The sequence below is a fragment of the Ursus americanus genome, chromosome 1 (genome assembly GCF_024610735.1).
Source record: "Ursus americanus isolate L20-20 chromosome 1, mUrsAme1.1.p, whole genome shotgun sequence".
Lineage (NCBI taxonomy): Eukaryota > Metazoa > Chordata > Mammalia > Carnivora > Ursidae > Ursus > Ursus americanus.
In genome coordinates this window covers 46,542,835-46,559,537 of record NC_142127.1, presented here as the reverse complement: position 1 = coordinate 46,559,537, position 16,703 = coordinate 46,542,835, and the positions used below count along the sequence as shown (strand labels likewise).

Below are 16,703 nucleotides of genomic sequence, written 5' to 3'. Positions count from 1 at the left end.
TGGCATGCCCGTTTTATTGACATCATTAGCTTACATGCCTGTCCATTCTCTGGATGGTGAATTACTCTATGGTGTAGACTTTAATTCAGTTTATCTTTTGTCTCAGACTTGCCATCAAACCTTGCTGACCGAGCGAATAATCAGTGATGCTTTGAAAAAGGCTAAGGCTAGTTCAGTATGTCATCCATTAAATGTAGTCCAGAGAAGGGCAATATAAAGTTAGAGGTACAAATACCACTTGGGAGAATTGGCAAAAGCTCCTTGGACTAGAAGAAAGGAGAGAAGTGGAGCATGTTGAAGGGCAGATCAGGCCAGGGCATGTATGTAACACATATGTTAGAAGGTGGAGTCGTGAAAGTGCATCATTTGTACATAACTGGATTGTGGGGTGTCTTAGGGGTATGGTACGAAAGAAGTCTTGAAAAGGTCTTTTGGAGCTAGGTGTGGAGAGACTTGAATATTAAGGGATCTGGACTCGTTCAATAGGCAAGAATGAACTCTTGTTGTTTTTGCGAGATTGCTAATGTGTGACTATATGAAGGATAAAATAGGCAGGAGATAAGTGACTAGGAGGTTGATACGCAGTTTTTTTTAACAGGAAAGAAAAAAAAAAACAAACGCAATGTTGAAGGGGGACCTGATCTAACACAACAGCAGTGGGGGAAGTAAAGTTTGCAGAATAAAACGTTTGATAGATTTAGGTTGTGAGAAAGATGAAATCTATTAGTGATAACAGCACCTGTCATGTCTTGAGTGTCTGTTATGTGCCAGACAGCATGTTAAGAACTTTACGTGACTGTGCCCCTTGGTCAAGATGACAGGGGGTGGAGGAGGGGGAAGGAATTTCAGAAGTGCTATTTCGTTTTAACCTGAAATGGAATTTTATTTTAAATACTTTGTGTTTCAAACAATTTATAGGAAGTTTGGGCCTTGTTAAGCCACTACCTAGTGAATGCTACATGCAGACAGTTTCTATAGACAATTTCTATAGAGAGATGCTTAATAGAAATAATCTATGTGTTTCTGTTCTTCTGGGGTTAGAATGTGCGAACGGAAATGTAAAGTAGACCAGTACTTTACTATCTTTGACACTTTACTTTTCTCATATTCTATCAAATAATCAAGGTTCCAAATTGTTATAAACAAAACGAATAATTTTTCAATGACATTTATATTTATTATTGATCTACTGTCATATTAATATTTACAGGAAGTTTGAGAACTTAATTCCATGCTTTAACTGGCAGGAATGTATATTTCCATTTTAGAGAAAATCTATCTGGTATAAAATTCTTGATCTTGTCTGCAGAATTTATCATACATTCCTAATTATAAAGGTAACTTGAAAATAAGAGGATACTTTATTTTCTAAATCTAAAGATTAGAAAAACAAGTGTTCTGCTGAGTTTGAACATATTGAACACTTAGGGACATAGAAAAATAACAAAATATTTACCGATAAAACTTAAAATTATTTGTAACTATGTTATTTAATGCATTATACAAAACAATGTTGTTTGGGAGTACATCATTTGTTTTCCTTTCTTACTTTGTATTAAGCAGTATTAGTCTCTCGACTTGCAGTATTGGCATCAATCATCATAGATGCAATTTTTGTATCATCTAACACAATCTTTCAGTCGCTCTTCTCACTTTCATTTGCCTTAAAAAAGAATAGAACACCGTGTTTCCTCATGATGCTTTCATAATGTTATCCCAAGCTGTGTCAGTTTAAGTAATATGAAGATAATTGTCTCCCTCAACTGTACCTCAATTGGTATAGGTTTGATATGTAAAAATCAATTTGTGTGTTCTTTAAAGGTATATTGTTTTTAAAGGTGAAATTTAAGAGGCTTGTGTGATAGAATTGAGATATTTTCCATCATAAACTAGCTATTCCCAGAAATAACTAAGCTCATGTGAAATGTCATGGTCAGATTTTATAACATTCCCATCAGGTGAGTCTTACCACCCGCGGTGTGCTGGTAAGCATAGAAAACTGGCATTCTGGCAGTGAGGGAGGAGTGCGAATCCTAGTTTGTACTATTTTCCAATTTCCATTGTGTAAATACTCCTACCGGGGCCAATTTTACATGACCAGCGTGAAGGCAACAAGACCGTCTTGCAGACTTTCTGAAATGTTAACAGTGCACTCGCCTCGGCCACTGTGAGCCAACGGCAGCACGGAGCCCGACAGCCTGGAGAAGTGGCCGAGGGAGGCTGGGGCTCGAGCCTTAACGAATGGGTTGGAGATGGCTCACTGGAAATTGATCGGACATTCGTATCCCACAGAGCATTTCGAAAACAAGACTGAGAGACGAAGTTTCCAAGGTCATCAGCTTAGATGAGAGAGCTGAGGCCATGGAGACCGTGTGCTCTCTCGAGGAGACCGTGTCTGGCGGCCATGTGTGCCGTCAAGACGGAACAAAGAACGGTAGGACATGGAAGGGCAGAGAAGAGTGGAAGGAGAAGCGTTCCGGGTTTGGAGAGAGCATGAAGGCAAAGAATGGGATTCAGCTGTGTCTACAAGATAGCATTAGGGCAACAGAGAGGAGCGTTCCATTACGCGAGCGTGAAGTCATTAAATCCTGGGGGGAGAGGCAGTGTGGGTGGCGTCCTGGGGGCAGATCATCTTTTATATTGAGATTAAAGAGTGAGGAAGGGCTGAGCAAGCAAAGGCAGCGATTTTGAGTGACTGCAAAGTTAAATCTGACCCCGCCCCCCGTTTGGGCAGAAGGATAGGAGAGTTGAATGTGTTTCTGGTGGACGTAGAGGAACAGGGCCTGGCTGGAAATGTCTTGAAGGAATGAGTAAGTGTGTAGATAAATGAGCACACAGGAGGTGTTGGCTCTCAGAGGAAAGGGGATCCATTTTCCTGCACCCAGGAGGGAAGGAGGCTAAGGAGGGTGGAGCGTGTGAAGGAGCTGACAGGATCACGTCGACGAGGTGGGCGTAGGCTGGATGGGCCGGGTGCGCAGAGGGCGGCGCGGGGAGCTGTTCGGATGACTGGCGCTCCCCTGCGAGCCGCAGTAGCAGAGTCCGGCCCCGGCACGCTGGGGTCAGACCCCTGCCCTCCCGCCCTGGGCCCGGCTCAGCCAGGTGTTTCACTTCCCCGCACCTCAGTTTTCCCTCAGAGGAATGGGGGAGTACAGTGATTCTCGAAGATGACACTAATTGCGGTGTTTAAAGTTCTCAGCACAGGGACTATCTTACATAAATACAGTCGGTATTACGGGCTGCGGAGAGGGACTAGGCTAGCGGTAAGCCATCAGCACAGCGCTTCTCCAGGCTGAACGTGAAGATGAATCACCTGGAGCTCTTGCTAAAAGGAATATTCCGAATCAGTGGGTTTGGAGTGGGGCCCAAGATTCAGCATTTCTAATAAAGCCCCCGGGTGACGCTGCTGCTGCAGGAACCGCACCTTGAGTGGCCGGGTTGTGGCAGGCCCGTATCCCCCCAGGAGCGGCCGGCGACCCTGTGTCATGGCACCAGGCGCACGGCTAGTCTCTGTTCGCCCAGGAATGAAGGCTGGGTGTTTGGACTGACCCCGCCCCCCTCCTCCCAGGTGTGGTTTGTACAGGCAGGGGCAGGGGGTGGGGCATAATAAGTGAGCACCAGCAGAGTCAGCTGTGGGCGTCAGACCTAAGACGAGGGTGAACCAGGAGGGGCTGAGGGACGAGGCGGGGGAGGACCGACGGCCAGAGAGCACCGTGAGGCCAGGTAGTAGGTGCGGCACGGAGGTGTCAGGTTGTGCGATATAATGTCAGAGTATAAGACGGAGAAGAGTAAAATACATCCAGCTGAGAACTTACTGAGGCTTATTTTATTTTTAAAAAAGATTTTATTTATTTTAGAGCTAGGGAACACAAGCAGGGGGAGGAATAAAGGGAGAGGGACAAGCAGACTCCGTGCTGAGCGCGGATCTCTAGGAGAGGCTCGATCCCACGACCCTGAGATCTTGACCTGAGCCGAAATCAAGAGTCGGACGCTTAACCTACTGAACTACCCAGGTGCCTCTAATTTTATTTATTTTTGATGATTTAGAAGGCTTTTTGTTTCCTTGGCAGAGCCTCAAAGATGTTATAAACCGGAATTAGAAACATTTTTAATACTTCTGCTCAGTAGAATGCCTGATGAGGGAGACGTTACTGGGTATTGCTTTCCACCATGTCCGGATCACGAGATTCAGGCTGTGGTCAGGCTGTAGGTTAACAGGCGGAGGAGAAATCATTCTGAGGAGGCTCCGAAATCCTACCTCCAGGGAGACGTGAATGTAGCCGTGAAAGCAGCTGACAGGTGCCTTAGAAAGAGGGGCATGCAGGATTGAACAAATGCTGCTAAATTTTAGCCAGTTTATCTTTGGGTCACATTCATGCTTTTTAGAGAAATACACTTTAATTTCTAACATGTTTAACACCCTGTCTAGATAGCTTATCTGCTGGCTGTCTCCTGTCTGTCCTTCGTACCCTTTGTTCTGGTGTCAGGGGGCCAGGGATCCACGTGACGTGTTGCAAAGAAACCCTGGGTCCCGGTTATTTACAGAAAGCTCCTGTTCAGAGGGGCACCGCTGGGAACATGAGTCAGGCCGCTCCGGTGACTTCCCGTTGTTGCTGCCATTCCCTGTTCCTGGCTGCTCCATCCTGGCTCCACTGCCAACCTAGGAGCCCATGGCCACCAGCAGTAGCCCGGGAGCCACACTATTTCTCTGTCTGACCTGACTTCTTCTCTAGTGGGAATCAGAACTTCGGTTCATTTTTAAAAATGAATTTTCATAAAGATGGGGTTTAGAGAAAGGAAAGGAAATAACAGATCAGTAGAACTGCTCAACTGTACTTTATTCCTAGTCTTGGGAATAATTGTTACTGCCTGTAAAACTAGGTCTAACCTCACTGTTGGACCTGAGGAATTTGTGGGCTCATGACTGAACTCCTTTCTCTGAGAAGCATTGGATTCTTTTTTTAAATCCCCAACTACCACCTCTTGGCTTTACTAAGTGATGCATTGGTTGAACAGAATGAGAGCAATGGAAAAGTAACCTCCATCCTTGCGGTAGGAGATGGGGAAGGACAGAAGCCTTTTACACATCTTTTTTTGAATTTTTAAAAAAATTTTGTAGAGTATTCATCAGTTCCTAAATAAGAACCCCGTTTGTTAAACTATGGAAACTTAGTTGCTTTGGCTTTAGAAGGTGGAAGTTGTTTCCTGGAGTCCCTGCAAACTCCCCACAGGGATGTAACTTTGTGGAATTGCTTTCTGGTCTTTTCAGTGGAGGTCAATGTCACATAAATATACCGTGAAACCCGGGTTTCAAACTATGCTGCAAGTTTTCCTTCCTGTAAACCGAAAGGATGTTCTTAACAGATTTGTATTCTTGTTCTCGTGACTCCTATACAATATTGTCTGTGACGTAGGTTTTATAATGTTTTTGTCTTAATTTCTACATTTATTCAGTATTTATTACATGAAGGCCCATGCCACCATTTCTTTCAGTGCCCGAGGCTATAATCTTAGATGTTTTGCTTTATCTTTCTCTCTTCCACCAAATAAAACTAGGAGGGAGGCAGCCAGGGTTCTAAAATAAAATAGAAGGTGGCCATTTCATCGTCTGTGGTTGGATCCTGCTTGTAGAAACAGAACTAGCAGATTTTGTGAACAGAGGGAAAAGGGCTTAAAAGAAATTTTAGGGTGTGACGCTGTACTCTATTGTCAGATTTCCTTAGGGTAATCTCGTAAGTATTAGTCCTTGAAGAATACTGATTCATTAATCATGCTTTTTTGCGGTTTCACTAAAGGTAGAGTTCTGTTTCTGATACAGTTTTCCTTGTTTTCTCACTTCTTAGTTAATAGTATGTTTTGTAATAGATGGGGCTTTAAATTCTTTTACTGTAGTCATTAAACACAGGTTTTCCTCTTTTGATGTAGTCATTAACACAGATTTTCCTCTATCATCATGATGAGTATTGCTAAGAAAATAATTTTATTGTGTACGTCAACAGAATTTTTTTTTTTTTCTCTGGGAGGCCTGGGTGACCCAGTCGGTTGAGCGTCCGTGTCTGGGTTTCTGCTCGGGTTGTGATCTCAGGGTAGTGGGATCGAGCCCCACCTGGGGCTCTGCTTTCAGCGTGGAGTCTGTTTAGGGTTCTCTCTCTCTCCTCTCCCTCTGCCCCTCCCACTTGTGCTCTCTCTCTCAAATTTTTTTTTTCAAATTATTTTCTCTTCCCCTATCCATTTCTTTGTGGTTTTAAAGAGCAGTCTGTTCTAAATGTCTTGACGTGCATTTCAGCACTTGTTCCCTACACTACTTTGCCAGCACCTGTTAGCACATTAAACTCACTATCATTAGGTCTTTTCCAATGATTCAAAAAATGTGAATGGAAAAAAAATATGTCAAGCACATAAGGGGTTGTTTCAAAGGTGAATTAGGTTTTTTTGGAGTGGAGACAAAGCTTGCTTTTTTTTTTTTTTATTGAGCATAACTGTGTTTGCAGTTATGAGTAAGAACTTTCTATTTAACTTTCCATATTGGGGCTCAGATCTTCTAGACCAAGTGGTCGGGCTTGCTTTTACAGGTTCCACACAATAATGTCTTCAAGTCAAACCCCGAGCCTGCACGTATGGTGAATCGACATTGACTGAACATGTGTGTAAATACTTACTTTAATTTTAAGGTCTGTGGTTTTTCCTTTAGGATTAATGAAGCTCCCACGATATAACTAACTAGTTTCTCTTATGGAAAATAGTGTTTTCCTCCCATTATAGTCTTTCAAAGTCTTCACAGGATGTTTTTAGACGACTTCAGTTTCACAGTCATCATTCAGTGGTGTAAGTCTCACATTGGAATGGGAATCTGAAGGCTTTTTTTTCTTGCCTTTGTCCTTATTACCCTGTGATCTTCGGTCACATTCTGGGCCTTCATTTCCTCATCTGTAGAACGAGGGGATCGGACTAGACAGTCTCCAGGGTCCCCTTCCCCTTGAAGTTTCTCCGAATCGGTGGATCATTGGCTATTGCATTCACATGTTCATCTGCTACATTGCTTTGTTTAATTATGTCTGAGTCCATTTTTTTTTTTTAAGGCAAATTACTTTGGTTAGAGGCTCATCATTCTCAGTCATCCTGTCCTTTTAAAAAAGTTTTGCTTTTTCACCCACACCAGGCATTTGGAAAGCATACCCCTGAATCGCATCTCTACCCTAGTTCAAAAAAATTTTGAAATTCTTGCAGAAGACTGATGGAATCTGTTTAGATTATCTGGCGCAGCTGCTGATTATCTTGCTGTCTCTAGCAATCCTCCCAAGGCTCAAAAGTGTTACCAGGTGTGTTAAGAATAGTCTGATGCTGCGGTTGAGTAGAATCCTGGGAAAACAAGTGTGATGTCAGGTTCTGAAAAAAGAGCAAGGTGGCAGTAGAAGGGTATTTGCTTTTTTTTTTTTTTTTGACATAGGTTTTAGGTCGCTGATACACCCCTAGATTCGTATGCCTCATTAGGCTGCCTGATTCCCCTGCCTCCCCTCCGTCAGCAGTCTGTTGCTCGCGTTTCCTTAGGCAATCTTGAAGCCGACCACATGGCCTTTAATGTGTAGTAATTAATGAAGTGTTAACTGAAGCAAAAGTGAAAGATGGGTTTGATCCTGATGGCTGATGTACGTGGTGTTCTTCCAAAATATTTTGTTCTTCGTGTGTGTAGTAATGCATTTCAAGAACACAGTATGTTTGGAAGGAGGACAAGTGTGGGAGTTTGCGGGCTGTGTGGTCTTTTTGGGTACTAACTGCTATCCCTGAATGCGTAGCCAGTCAGGGTGTCTTCAGGGTAGGCGTGCGCTGCGTGGCCCAAGTTGCAGTCCCAGCGAGCGCTGTCTGCCTTCCGCTAGTGAAGAATCGGGCGGGTGTGTTTTGATTCAGGTGAGAAGAGTCCCTGGGTCAAGCGGTCACCTTCATAAAACCGAGGACGGTGACTGGGAGTGGAGTGACGACGAGATGGATGAGAAAAGTGAAGAAGGGAAGGCAGCCTTTTCGCAAGAAAAGGTAAGTCACATTGATGATGGTGAGCTAACCTGTGCACATTTTCTTTTTGTGGCATTTTGTGGGTGTGTGTATTAACGGATCTGCAATTGTTTTACAGTCACGAAGAGTAAAAGAAGAAAACCCAGAGGTGAGTGGTGGTTATTTATTTAAACATTATTTTGGCCCACTCACCCCCACCCCGTCCACCACTCCTTGTGGTGTCAGAGTGTGATCCATTTGGGGAAAGAGACCTCAAAATTTTGTTCTCATGGAGCAGCAGAGCAGAAAAGGCGTGTAGATTTTGCAGGTCCCGATTCTGTCTGAATTACTTTTGGGCTTAATAAATTGGTGATGACTTCACTCCTTGAGCCTCCGTTTCCTCCTCTGTCAGATGGTGAGGATCACACTATTGAGTTGCTCTGAGGATCAGTGAAACCACGCGTATGAACTGCTCACTGGGTGCTCAACTTAGGACTCAGTTGATCTCCATCTTCATATATACTGTCCTTAGAAAACACAGTAGGCATACAGGCAAAATCTTTCTAGATTTTTTAGTGTACGATAAAGCAGTTATAAAGTGGTTCAGTTTCACGTTGAATCTGTTGGTCTTGGCTTTACAATCTCCTGGGTAACTTAGTAGGCAAGGAATACCCCTCAGCTTCCCTTTGAGAACTGGTCATCTTTCGATGAACCAGATGGAGGAAGCAAAGTTAATTATCCTAATGCCTAATGATGCCTGTAGTTCAAAAGACTTGCTAATTCTCCTGGAGAAAATTTGAGCATATTTGAATAGCTCCAGATATTTTACAGACCTAGTAATTAATGTGTGCCTTGATAAATTCTCATTAAGAAAACAGAAGACTTTGAGTTACAAATGATACCCACCCCAACTTTTTTTTTTTTTTTTTTTTTTGTAATTAGTAGATATTTCCTTTTGATGAAGTAAATCTTCCATTCCACTACAAGGGGCAGTAACCAGCTGGCCCCTCTGAGAAGAGCACATCGAAGCTGCAAGCCGTTGTTTCCCTGTCACTCTCCCCTCCCACCGGTCTCTTCATCCCTCCTGCCACAGCAGTAGGCCTTCCCTAGGGATTTTTCAGTCGACTTGCCTCCCGCTGTTACCTGTTCTTCAGTTCCTGTTTCTTCCTATGTTTATCACAGGAATTAATTTTTGCATTTTGTACATAAAATGTAAGCTTCATCAAGGAAGTTATCCCTGTCTGTTACAAATGATGGTGGTGAGCTCCCGGGTAGGACCCATTGGCTACACACGTGCTGGTTTTTAGAATGATCTTAACCAGGTATCGTGAACTCTGCCCTCTTCTTGCCCACTTTCCTAGTTTACCCACAGTGAAGTGCAGAGTCCAGGTTTTTCATCCGTTTCCTAGAGTGTCTCTAACCGGAGGGGCCCATCCTGCTTAGAAACAGAACAAAATATCATGATTCAAGTAGCAGGGTGATGCAGAAAGCGTTCATATTGGTTCACTATGGAGCGTCTTTATTGGATCGTGTTCACCGAATCCTGCCTTACCTGGCGCAGACTGACGGGTGGGGGACTTTCCTCTTGAGGATTTAAGTGTATTGTGACGATATCCTCCTCTGTGCTTGTTGAAATTGCTCTGATAACTGATCTGTTATATGGATATTAACGGTATCTTTTTGGCAAGAATGTGTTTCGCAGAGACAGGGTGAGAGATGGATAGCGTGCTGTCAGGTCATCGCCATCACAGTCGACCTTCATGGGTGGGATCTGAAAGTCTTAGGCACTTCTCTGTATCTCAACTCATTTGATGTCCCAGAGGCAGATGTCTGTTCCCATGCTGGTTTGTAATTAAGGAATGCATAGATAGCCTTGTTTTTGTGAAAGGGTTCATGTGTTTGAATATAAACACTTTTACCACATTTTAGGAATAACCAGCCCCACCTGCTACTGCATAGCTCTTCAGGCCAGTTTTTTTTTGTTTTTCAAGGCTGCCGTTTCAGCATCCGGAGCTGTTAAGAGCAGCTACCATGATGGTTCCTCTGTCCTTTCAGCTTTTAATTAAAGTAGCTCCCTGACTTGCCACCTACCTAAGTTCACTTTTTGTAAGTGAATCAAAAAGTATTTCGTATTACAAAAGGAATTAGAATTAATGGGCAACACACACACATGCATGCATACTATGCACATTGTTTTAGTAGATTTTGGGGGTAGTCCGTGAGAAAAAAAACATGAAATCCCCGTTCCTGTGGTGCTTACATTTTGAGGGGAGCAGGTAAACAACAAGCAACAGCCTTCGTAAATCAGTTTGTGTTTTGTTACAATGGAATAGGAGCAATGGGGAAAAAATAGTGGGAAGTACAGGGATGTGGTTTGGGTTTATAATTTTAAATGGGTTGGTCAGGGTAGGTGTTACTGAAAGGGACACAAAAACCTATTAAAATTCTTCTTACGGAAGAATTAAATAGAAAAACCTGAAGAGCCACTTTTATTCTGCTGCCCCTCTCGCCCCGTGTTTGTTCCTTCTTTCCACAGAGGTTATTTTGCAGTATTTTCTTCCAGACTTTTTTCTGCTCATTTACATACAGATATGTAAAGAAAGAAATCCATACCCTATTAAAAATGTGAATGGGATCATAAACACCGTAAGCTTTTTATTGAAGTATAGTTGACACAATGTTACGTTTGTTTCAGGTGGACCACATGGAGATGCCACAGAAATGTTTTTTGGTTTTTGCAACTTGCATTCCTCTTGGAAATGTTCCCACATTAGTTGTGTAGATCTGCCTCTATTTTTCACTGCTGAGTAGTATTACTAACCTGGATGGATTGAAGTAGTTTATTTAACCATTAACTTCTTGGTGAGCATTTACGTTACGATTACAAACTGCCTTCCATTCACATTTTGTGTCTGCGTGTCGAGGCGCACATGTGCAAGTAAAGTAATTTAAAGAATTGAAAGAACTGTGATTACTTCATCTGACAAAATCTGATTTTGAATTTTTAATGGCTGCTATCAAAAGCTGAACCACTTCAAATATCTCACATTTTTATTTGTCAATTGTATCTCAGTAAAGCTGAGAATAAAAAAGCAGTACCAATTTATACAGCCTCTGACAGTGTACCGTATACCTTTAAACATCTTTGAGGGTGAAAATGCTTATCTGTGCCAAATGGCACATTTAAACGCCAGTGTTTACATTTTAATAAGCTTTTCAAGAGCACTCGTCATTTAAATTGAAGTTTATTTACTTGACTAGAAGCCACTAGAAGACTGGGCTAGTATCTTATTCATATTTGGGTTCCATTGCATCTAGTGGACACTCTGTGGGTATTCGAGTCACCAGCGGACATGTACACAGTAAGATGCTCCAGTAAAGGAGGGAGTGTTTTAGATGCTTAATTTGTAAAGGGCTGTTTGGCTTCCCCAGGAAGTATAAGGAAGAATGTCCTGGTACTACAGCATTTGTTGGAGAAGATTGAGGAGGTCAGGGTGGGATGTTTGTTAGAGGGGCCTTGGGAAGATGTGCCTGGTACTCGGTCATATTTGGAGATCTTCTTAAATCCGAGAGAATTTCCAGTGTGACGTATAAAGTGCCAGAGTTACACTTGTCGTGAGATTCATAGCCAAACCCATAGAAAAATTGGTCTGCCTGTGTTCCTAACCCGATGTTTTAGAAATAGCCTTGCAAAGTATTAGTTTCAGCCTACTAGTAATTCATAGTTCGTAGTATGTAGGTAATTCATGCTCATTTCATTTATTTATTATTATATTCCACTTGGATGGCGGAAGCCAGTGGTGACTTAAAGATGACTATATTGTTAAATGTAACAATAGTATTAATAATGAAGTTAATTGAGCAAGTATTTAATCTGTGCCTGATTTTTACATGAAGCAGTGTTAGGTACTGTGGCATTGTGGGAATTATACAAAAGCAAAGCAGAGAGCCTGCTCTCCGGAAACTTCTCATCTCTTTGGAGGTGGGGGGGGGGAGGCATTTGCAAGACTGGCTTCTTTAGGTGGGGTTTCCTAGCCTATATGCCATCATAGCTTATAGAAGACCTTTCAACTATTACCTCATTATTGATCTTTTTGACCAGTGATCTGGGAATCTGTTTTTGTCAGATTCTGAAAATATGTGTTTTATAATTTTTAAAATCAAGTTTGCTTTATATCCTCATTTTCTGTATAAAAGTAAAATTGCCTTTATCTTTACATTCCCACTTTCTTTGGGTTTCCTTTAACTGAGGGAGACATTAGCTAAGGCTAAAGATGCATTCTTTTTGTAGGAGCCCCTCTGTTAGGCATGAAAACAAATGCTTTGCAACCTTGGCTCCGCATCAGAAAAACCGAAAGCTTTAAGAATGCAGATGCCTAGAACCAGCCCTCAAATTGTGATTTGGGAGTTGTGGATGATGTCCAGGCAACCCGAATTTTTAGGGAACTGCTCATGTGATTCTGATACATGGCTAGGATCAAGAACCACTGGCTAGGAAAACCGCACCAATCCAGAAGTCCACACTGAAGTCCAGGAAGATTGGGTGCTCAAAATTTCTGAAGATTTGTTTTAAATATCTGTCAGAAATCTCAAGAAGAAAATAAGAGAGGGAGAGAAGAAGAGAAAACCGTGAAAGAGGTTTCAGAAACCCCCTGGAGAAGTTGTCCTGATTTAATCAAGTGTCATGGAGCCAGGTGGGAAGGTTTGTTGACCAAGGCCGCCAATGGCCCATAAGAGCTAGATTGAAGGATTTCATTACAGAATCTAGATGAGGTTAATTGTGAAAACGTTCTGTTTCCCGACTCTGGTATTTTGTTCTGAGGAGAAAATAAATTGGGTGTGGATTTAGGCTAATTTTACTAGAGATGAGTCACAATGTGAAAGCTGAATTTATTGTTTACATTTACTCATTTCTATTGCCTGATGGTTAGAACTGCTGTTAGCTTTTTAGTGTATTTCTTTTTTTTTTTTTTTTTAAGATTTTTTATTTATTCATTCGATGGAGATAGAGACAGCCAGCGAGAGAGGGAACACAAGCAGGGGGAGTGGGAGAGGAAGAAGCAGGATCACAGCGGAGGAGCCCGACGTGGGGCTGGATCCCACAACGCCGGGATCATGCCCCGAGCCGAAGGCAGACGCCCAACTGCTGTGCCACCCAGGCGCCCCATCTTTTTAGTGTATTTCTGAGAACCTAGTGTTTTCCAAATTCCTGTCAGCTCTTATACATGTTTGTATTATATCCACTTGTAGATGGAGGCAAAGATCTGATTTCTCCCTCCAAATGTATTATGCTTGGCTTTGTCACCACAGATGGCTCTGACTCTCTACTTTCCTACCGCCATTTTCTAAGACACGTTCTTATTTCTGGTGACTGGCTTTCTGACTTTTTGTCATAAACGTTAGATTTGTCATCAGAAATCTTCTGTATTTCTGAAAATAAACCTTCTATGTTGCAATAATTTTAGATTTCGAGAAAAGTGACAAAGATAATACAGAGTTCCTATACGTTCTTCACCTGCTGTTCCATTTTATGTGAGCCTGGTTCATCGGTCACAACTAAGAAATAGAAGTGCTACATTACTGTCAACTAACCCACAGACCGTGTTCATATTTCAGTTGTTTGTCCACTGATATAATTTATTTTGGTCCCAGGATCCAATCCAGGATAACACACTGCATTTAGTTAGCCACAATAATTTTAAAAATAGAAAAAAAGATTAGGCAGAGCTCTATGGGAAATTAGCAGGCATTGTCCCTTTCTTTTCTGTATTCTGGGATCCTTCCCTCTCTTTCACCCCGTCTCAGAGGCCTATTTGCAGTGTGATATCCACCATTAATCTGTTCTTCTCTTCCCTTCCTATGAAAGCCCCTGTTCTCTCAAATCCGCTTCTTATAACAAACTGTTTAAAAACAAAACAAAATAAAAATCCAATAAGCAAATTTATATTACACTGTGGTGAGTAACACCTGCTTGATATGTTAGCTTTCTTGTAAGTTTTTATATTTAAAAATGTACGCCTATAATGGTGACATTTGGATGACTGGTGTTGGTCATCAAGGAAGATGTTTTGCAGAGGAAACTTCACTGTTGACCACTCCTGTGCCTCTTGCATATTTTCCTGAGGAACCCCCTGTATTGCTTGTGTACTGGTGAGAGCCAGAGGCTGGTCCCTTCGTCACCTGCAGGGCTGCACCTACAGAATGAAATTGCACAGGGGCCTTGGGAATCCAGCCCCCAGGCCAGTTAACCAGCTTTCCATCCTGGTGATGGCCCAGGAGTAAGGGAGAGCAGGGCAGGAGAGGGGACCTCCCTAGGAGGAAGAGAAGTTTTCATCTCTAGGAAATGCCATTAATGTTTTTCAGGTTAGAGTAGTCTTTTGACTAGAGGTAGAATATTCTGTGAGTGCTGATGTGGCTTTTGGTTGTATTTTAAACCTTAATTGAGATCGTGGGATCAGTCAACCTGAAGGGTTCTTTACAAGAGATCATTTGGTATAGGCCCAGTCTTCTGGCTGGCTAAAGAATACACATTTGTTCTTCTTACATAGTCATTTTCCCCCAACATTTTACTATGAACATTTTCAAATGTATAGCAACATTGAAAGTATTTTATAGTGAACACCTACCTACACCTAGATCCTACCATTACTATACTTTCTTGTGTGCACATCTATTCCTCCATCTTCATTTTTTGATGCATTTCACAGTAAATTACATTAGTAGGCTTCCCCCCATTACTTCATTACCAGCATAGTTATTTTGAGGAAGCCCGGTGAGTAAGAATTCTGCATCTTAAGCTTTAGAAAACTTGCCGTAAAAAATTTCCGATGACTTCTGATTATTTTAGAATTGATAGTAGTTTTAGAAAATAATATATATTTTTCATTTCATTGCTGTTCCTCTTCTAGTTGTTTCTCCCCCCCCCCCTTTGGTCTTTCCAGTTTTGAGGGCAGAGTTCATAAAAGTAAGGCTTGAGGCAAAAATACTTTTGGTATCATATTAGGGTTGGATTTCTTTTTTTTTTTTAAATAATATTTTTTAATTATATTATGTTAGTCACCATACAGTACATCCCTGGTTTTTGATGTAAAGTTTGATGATTCATTAGTTGCGTATAACACCCAGCGCACCATGCAATACGTGCCCTCCTTACTACCCATCACCGGTCTATCCCATTCCCCCACCCCCCTCCCCTGTGAAGCCCTCAGTTTGTTTCTCAGAGTCCATAGTCTCTCATGCTTCATTCCTCCTTCTGATTACCCCCCCTTTCTTTATCACTTTCTTCTCCTTCAACAGATGATAAGAACTAGGAAGATAGGGTTGGATTTCTAACTCGAGAGAAAAAAATAACCTATCGCTTTGACTTTTCTTTTGGGAAAATGTCTTAAAAGTGCAGCTACCTTTATGTATTTTTTAAATCCAGTGAAAAAATTGTTCCAAGTAATGATTAAAGGTCAAGTCGTGGTTAAAGTTACTAATCCTAACATCCTTTCGTTGGGGACGTTTAACTTTAGACGAAATTCTGTGACAAGAACAGATGGTCCTAGAGCATCTTTCTGTTATTAGATTTAAACTATCAAATAGTCCCTGCCTTTTCACTTTAGCTCAGTGACTCTGTGAAAGCATAAGGATTACCCAGGGTGCTTCTTAAAGATACACATTCTCTCCCGTCTCGATGAAATTCTGAATCCTGGCTAGGCGGGGCCCAGAAATCTTTACCATGAGTCCTGGGTGATTCCAATGAGGGGTGTCAAAGGACCACACTTTGGAGCAAAAAACCAATTTAAAATTACTTATGCAAAATTGTCTCTGATAATCGGGACTTGGGGTAAGCACGCTGACCTTACTGTCTCATTTTGGTTTCCTTAAGTGCTGTAACGGTGCCTCTCTTAACAGATGGCGGTGAATGCCAGCAGTATACCCGAGCAGATACAGTCCCTCTCTGTGCAGGACTCTCAGGTATGTTTCTCCACCAGTCACTTACGTTTGAGATGATTTGTAGACCTATTTTTGGAAAAACCAACATTTTTCAGAAGATAGTTTCAGGGCAGTCCATCAAAATTGGGGGCTTGTAAACTCTCCTCTTTTAATAGGTATGGAGAAAAGAGTACTGTTACTATTGACCATGATTTTCAGGACCTCCAACCTTTCAATGATAGGTTCAAGAGCAAGGATTGATTACCACACTGCTTCTGAAATTGTTGGTAGTGTGTGAAGTAAGAAAAGCAAAGAAAATGACTCCCCATTCTGTTAGATTCTCGCCACAAAACCATAGAGTTAATTGATACTTTTCTCTTTTTGGCTCTCAGTTGGATTTCTACAACCTGTTTTCATAATTCTTTTATCATTGAATTTTATGGGGCAATTTATCTCTACAACTTGCCTTGTAAAAATAAAAGTCCAGGGACTGTGACATGCATTTATATTAAAAGTTACGTAATGGAAAATATGCGGCATGACTTGAGTCGGGTGCTGATGCAGAGCGCTGAACAACACACAGGAGGGACATGGACATAGTACCGGGGTGCAGGCCCCTGTTCTGGTTTTGCTGTATAATTAACAGGCAAGCCCTTTTGCTCTCAAAATCATTATACTATCAAGCATCACAAGCCTTGGGATCACAGCTTTGTCCCCCAGATCTGAATATTGATCGATAAATTCATTTTCATCCTACCTGATGTGTGTTTTCTGAAAGCAGCTGTAAACTGAGGATCGTGTGA

The 16,703-nt window shown here is 41.9% G+C and overlaps 1 protein-coding gene across 5 annotated transcripts in view; it reads left to right on the top strand.

Annotated features, from left to right (window-relative positions):
• STK39 (serine/threonine kinase 39) overlaps positions 1-16,703 on the top strand; it is a 439,620-nt gene that overhangs the window by 313,971 nt on the left and 108,946 nt on the right. For all 5 annotated transcript variants that reach the window (XM_045780401.2, XM_045780409.2, XM_045780437.2 and 2 more), the window contains 3 exons: positions 7,903-8,025; positions 8,123-8,152; positions 15,880-15,942. In XM_045780401.2, coding sequence (XP_045636357.1) covers positions 7,903-8,025; positions 8,123-8,152; positions 15,880-15,942 — 216 coding nt within the window. The remainder of the gene's footprint in view (positions 1-7,902; positions 8,026-8,122; positions 8,153-15,879; positions 15,943-16,703) is intronic.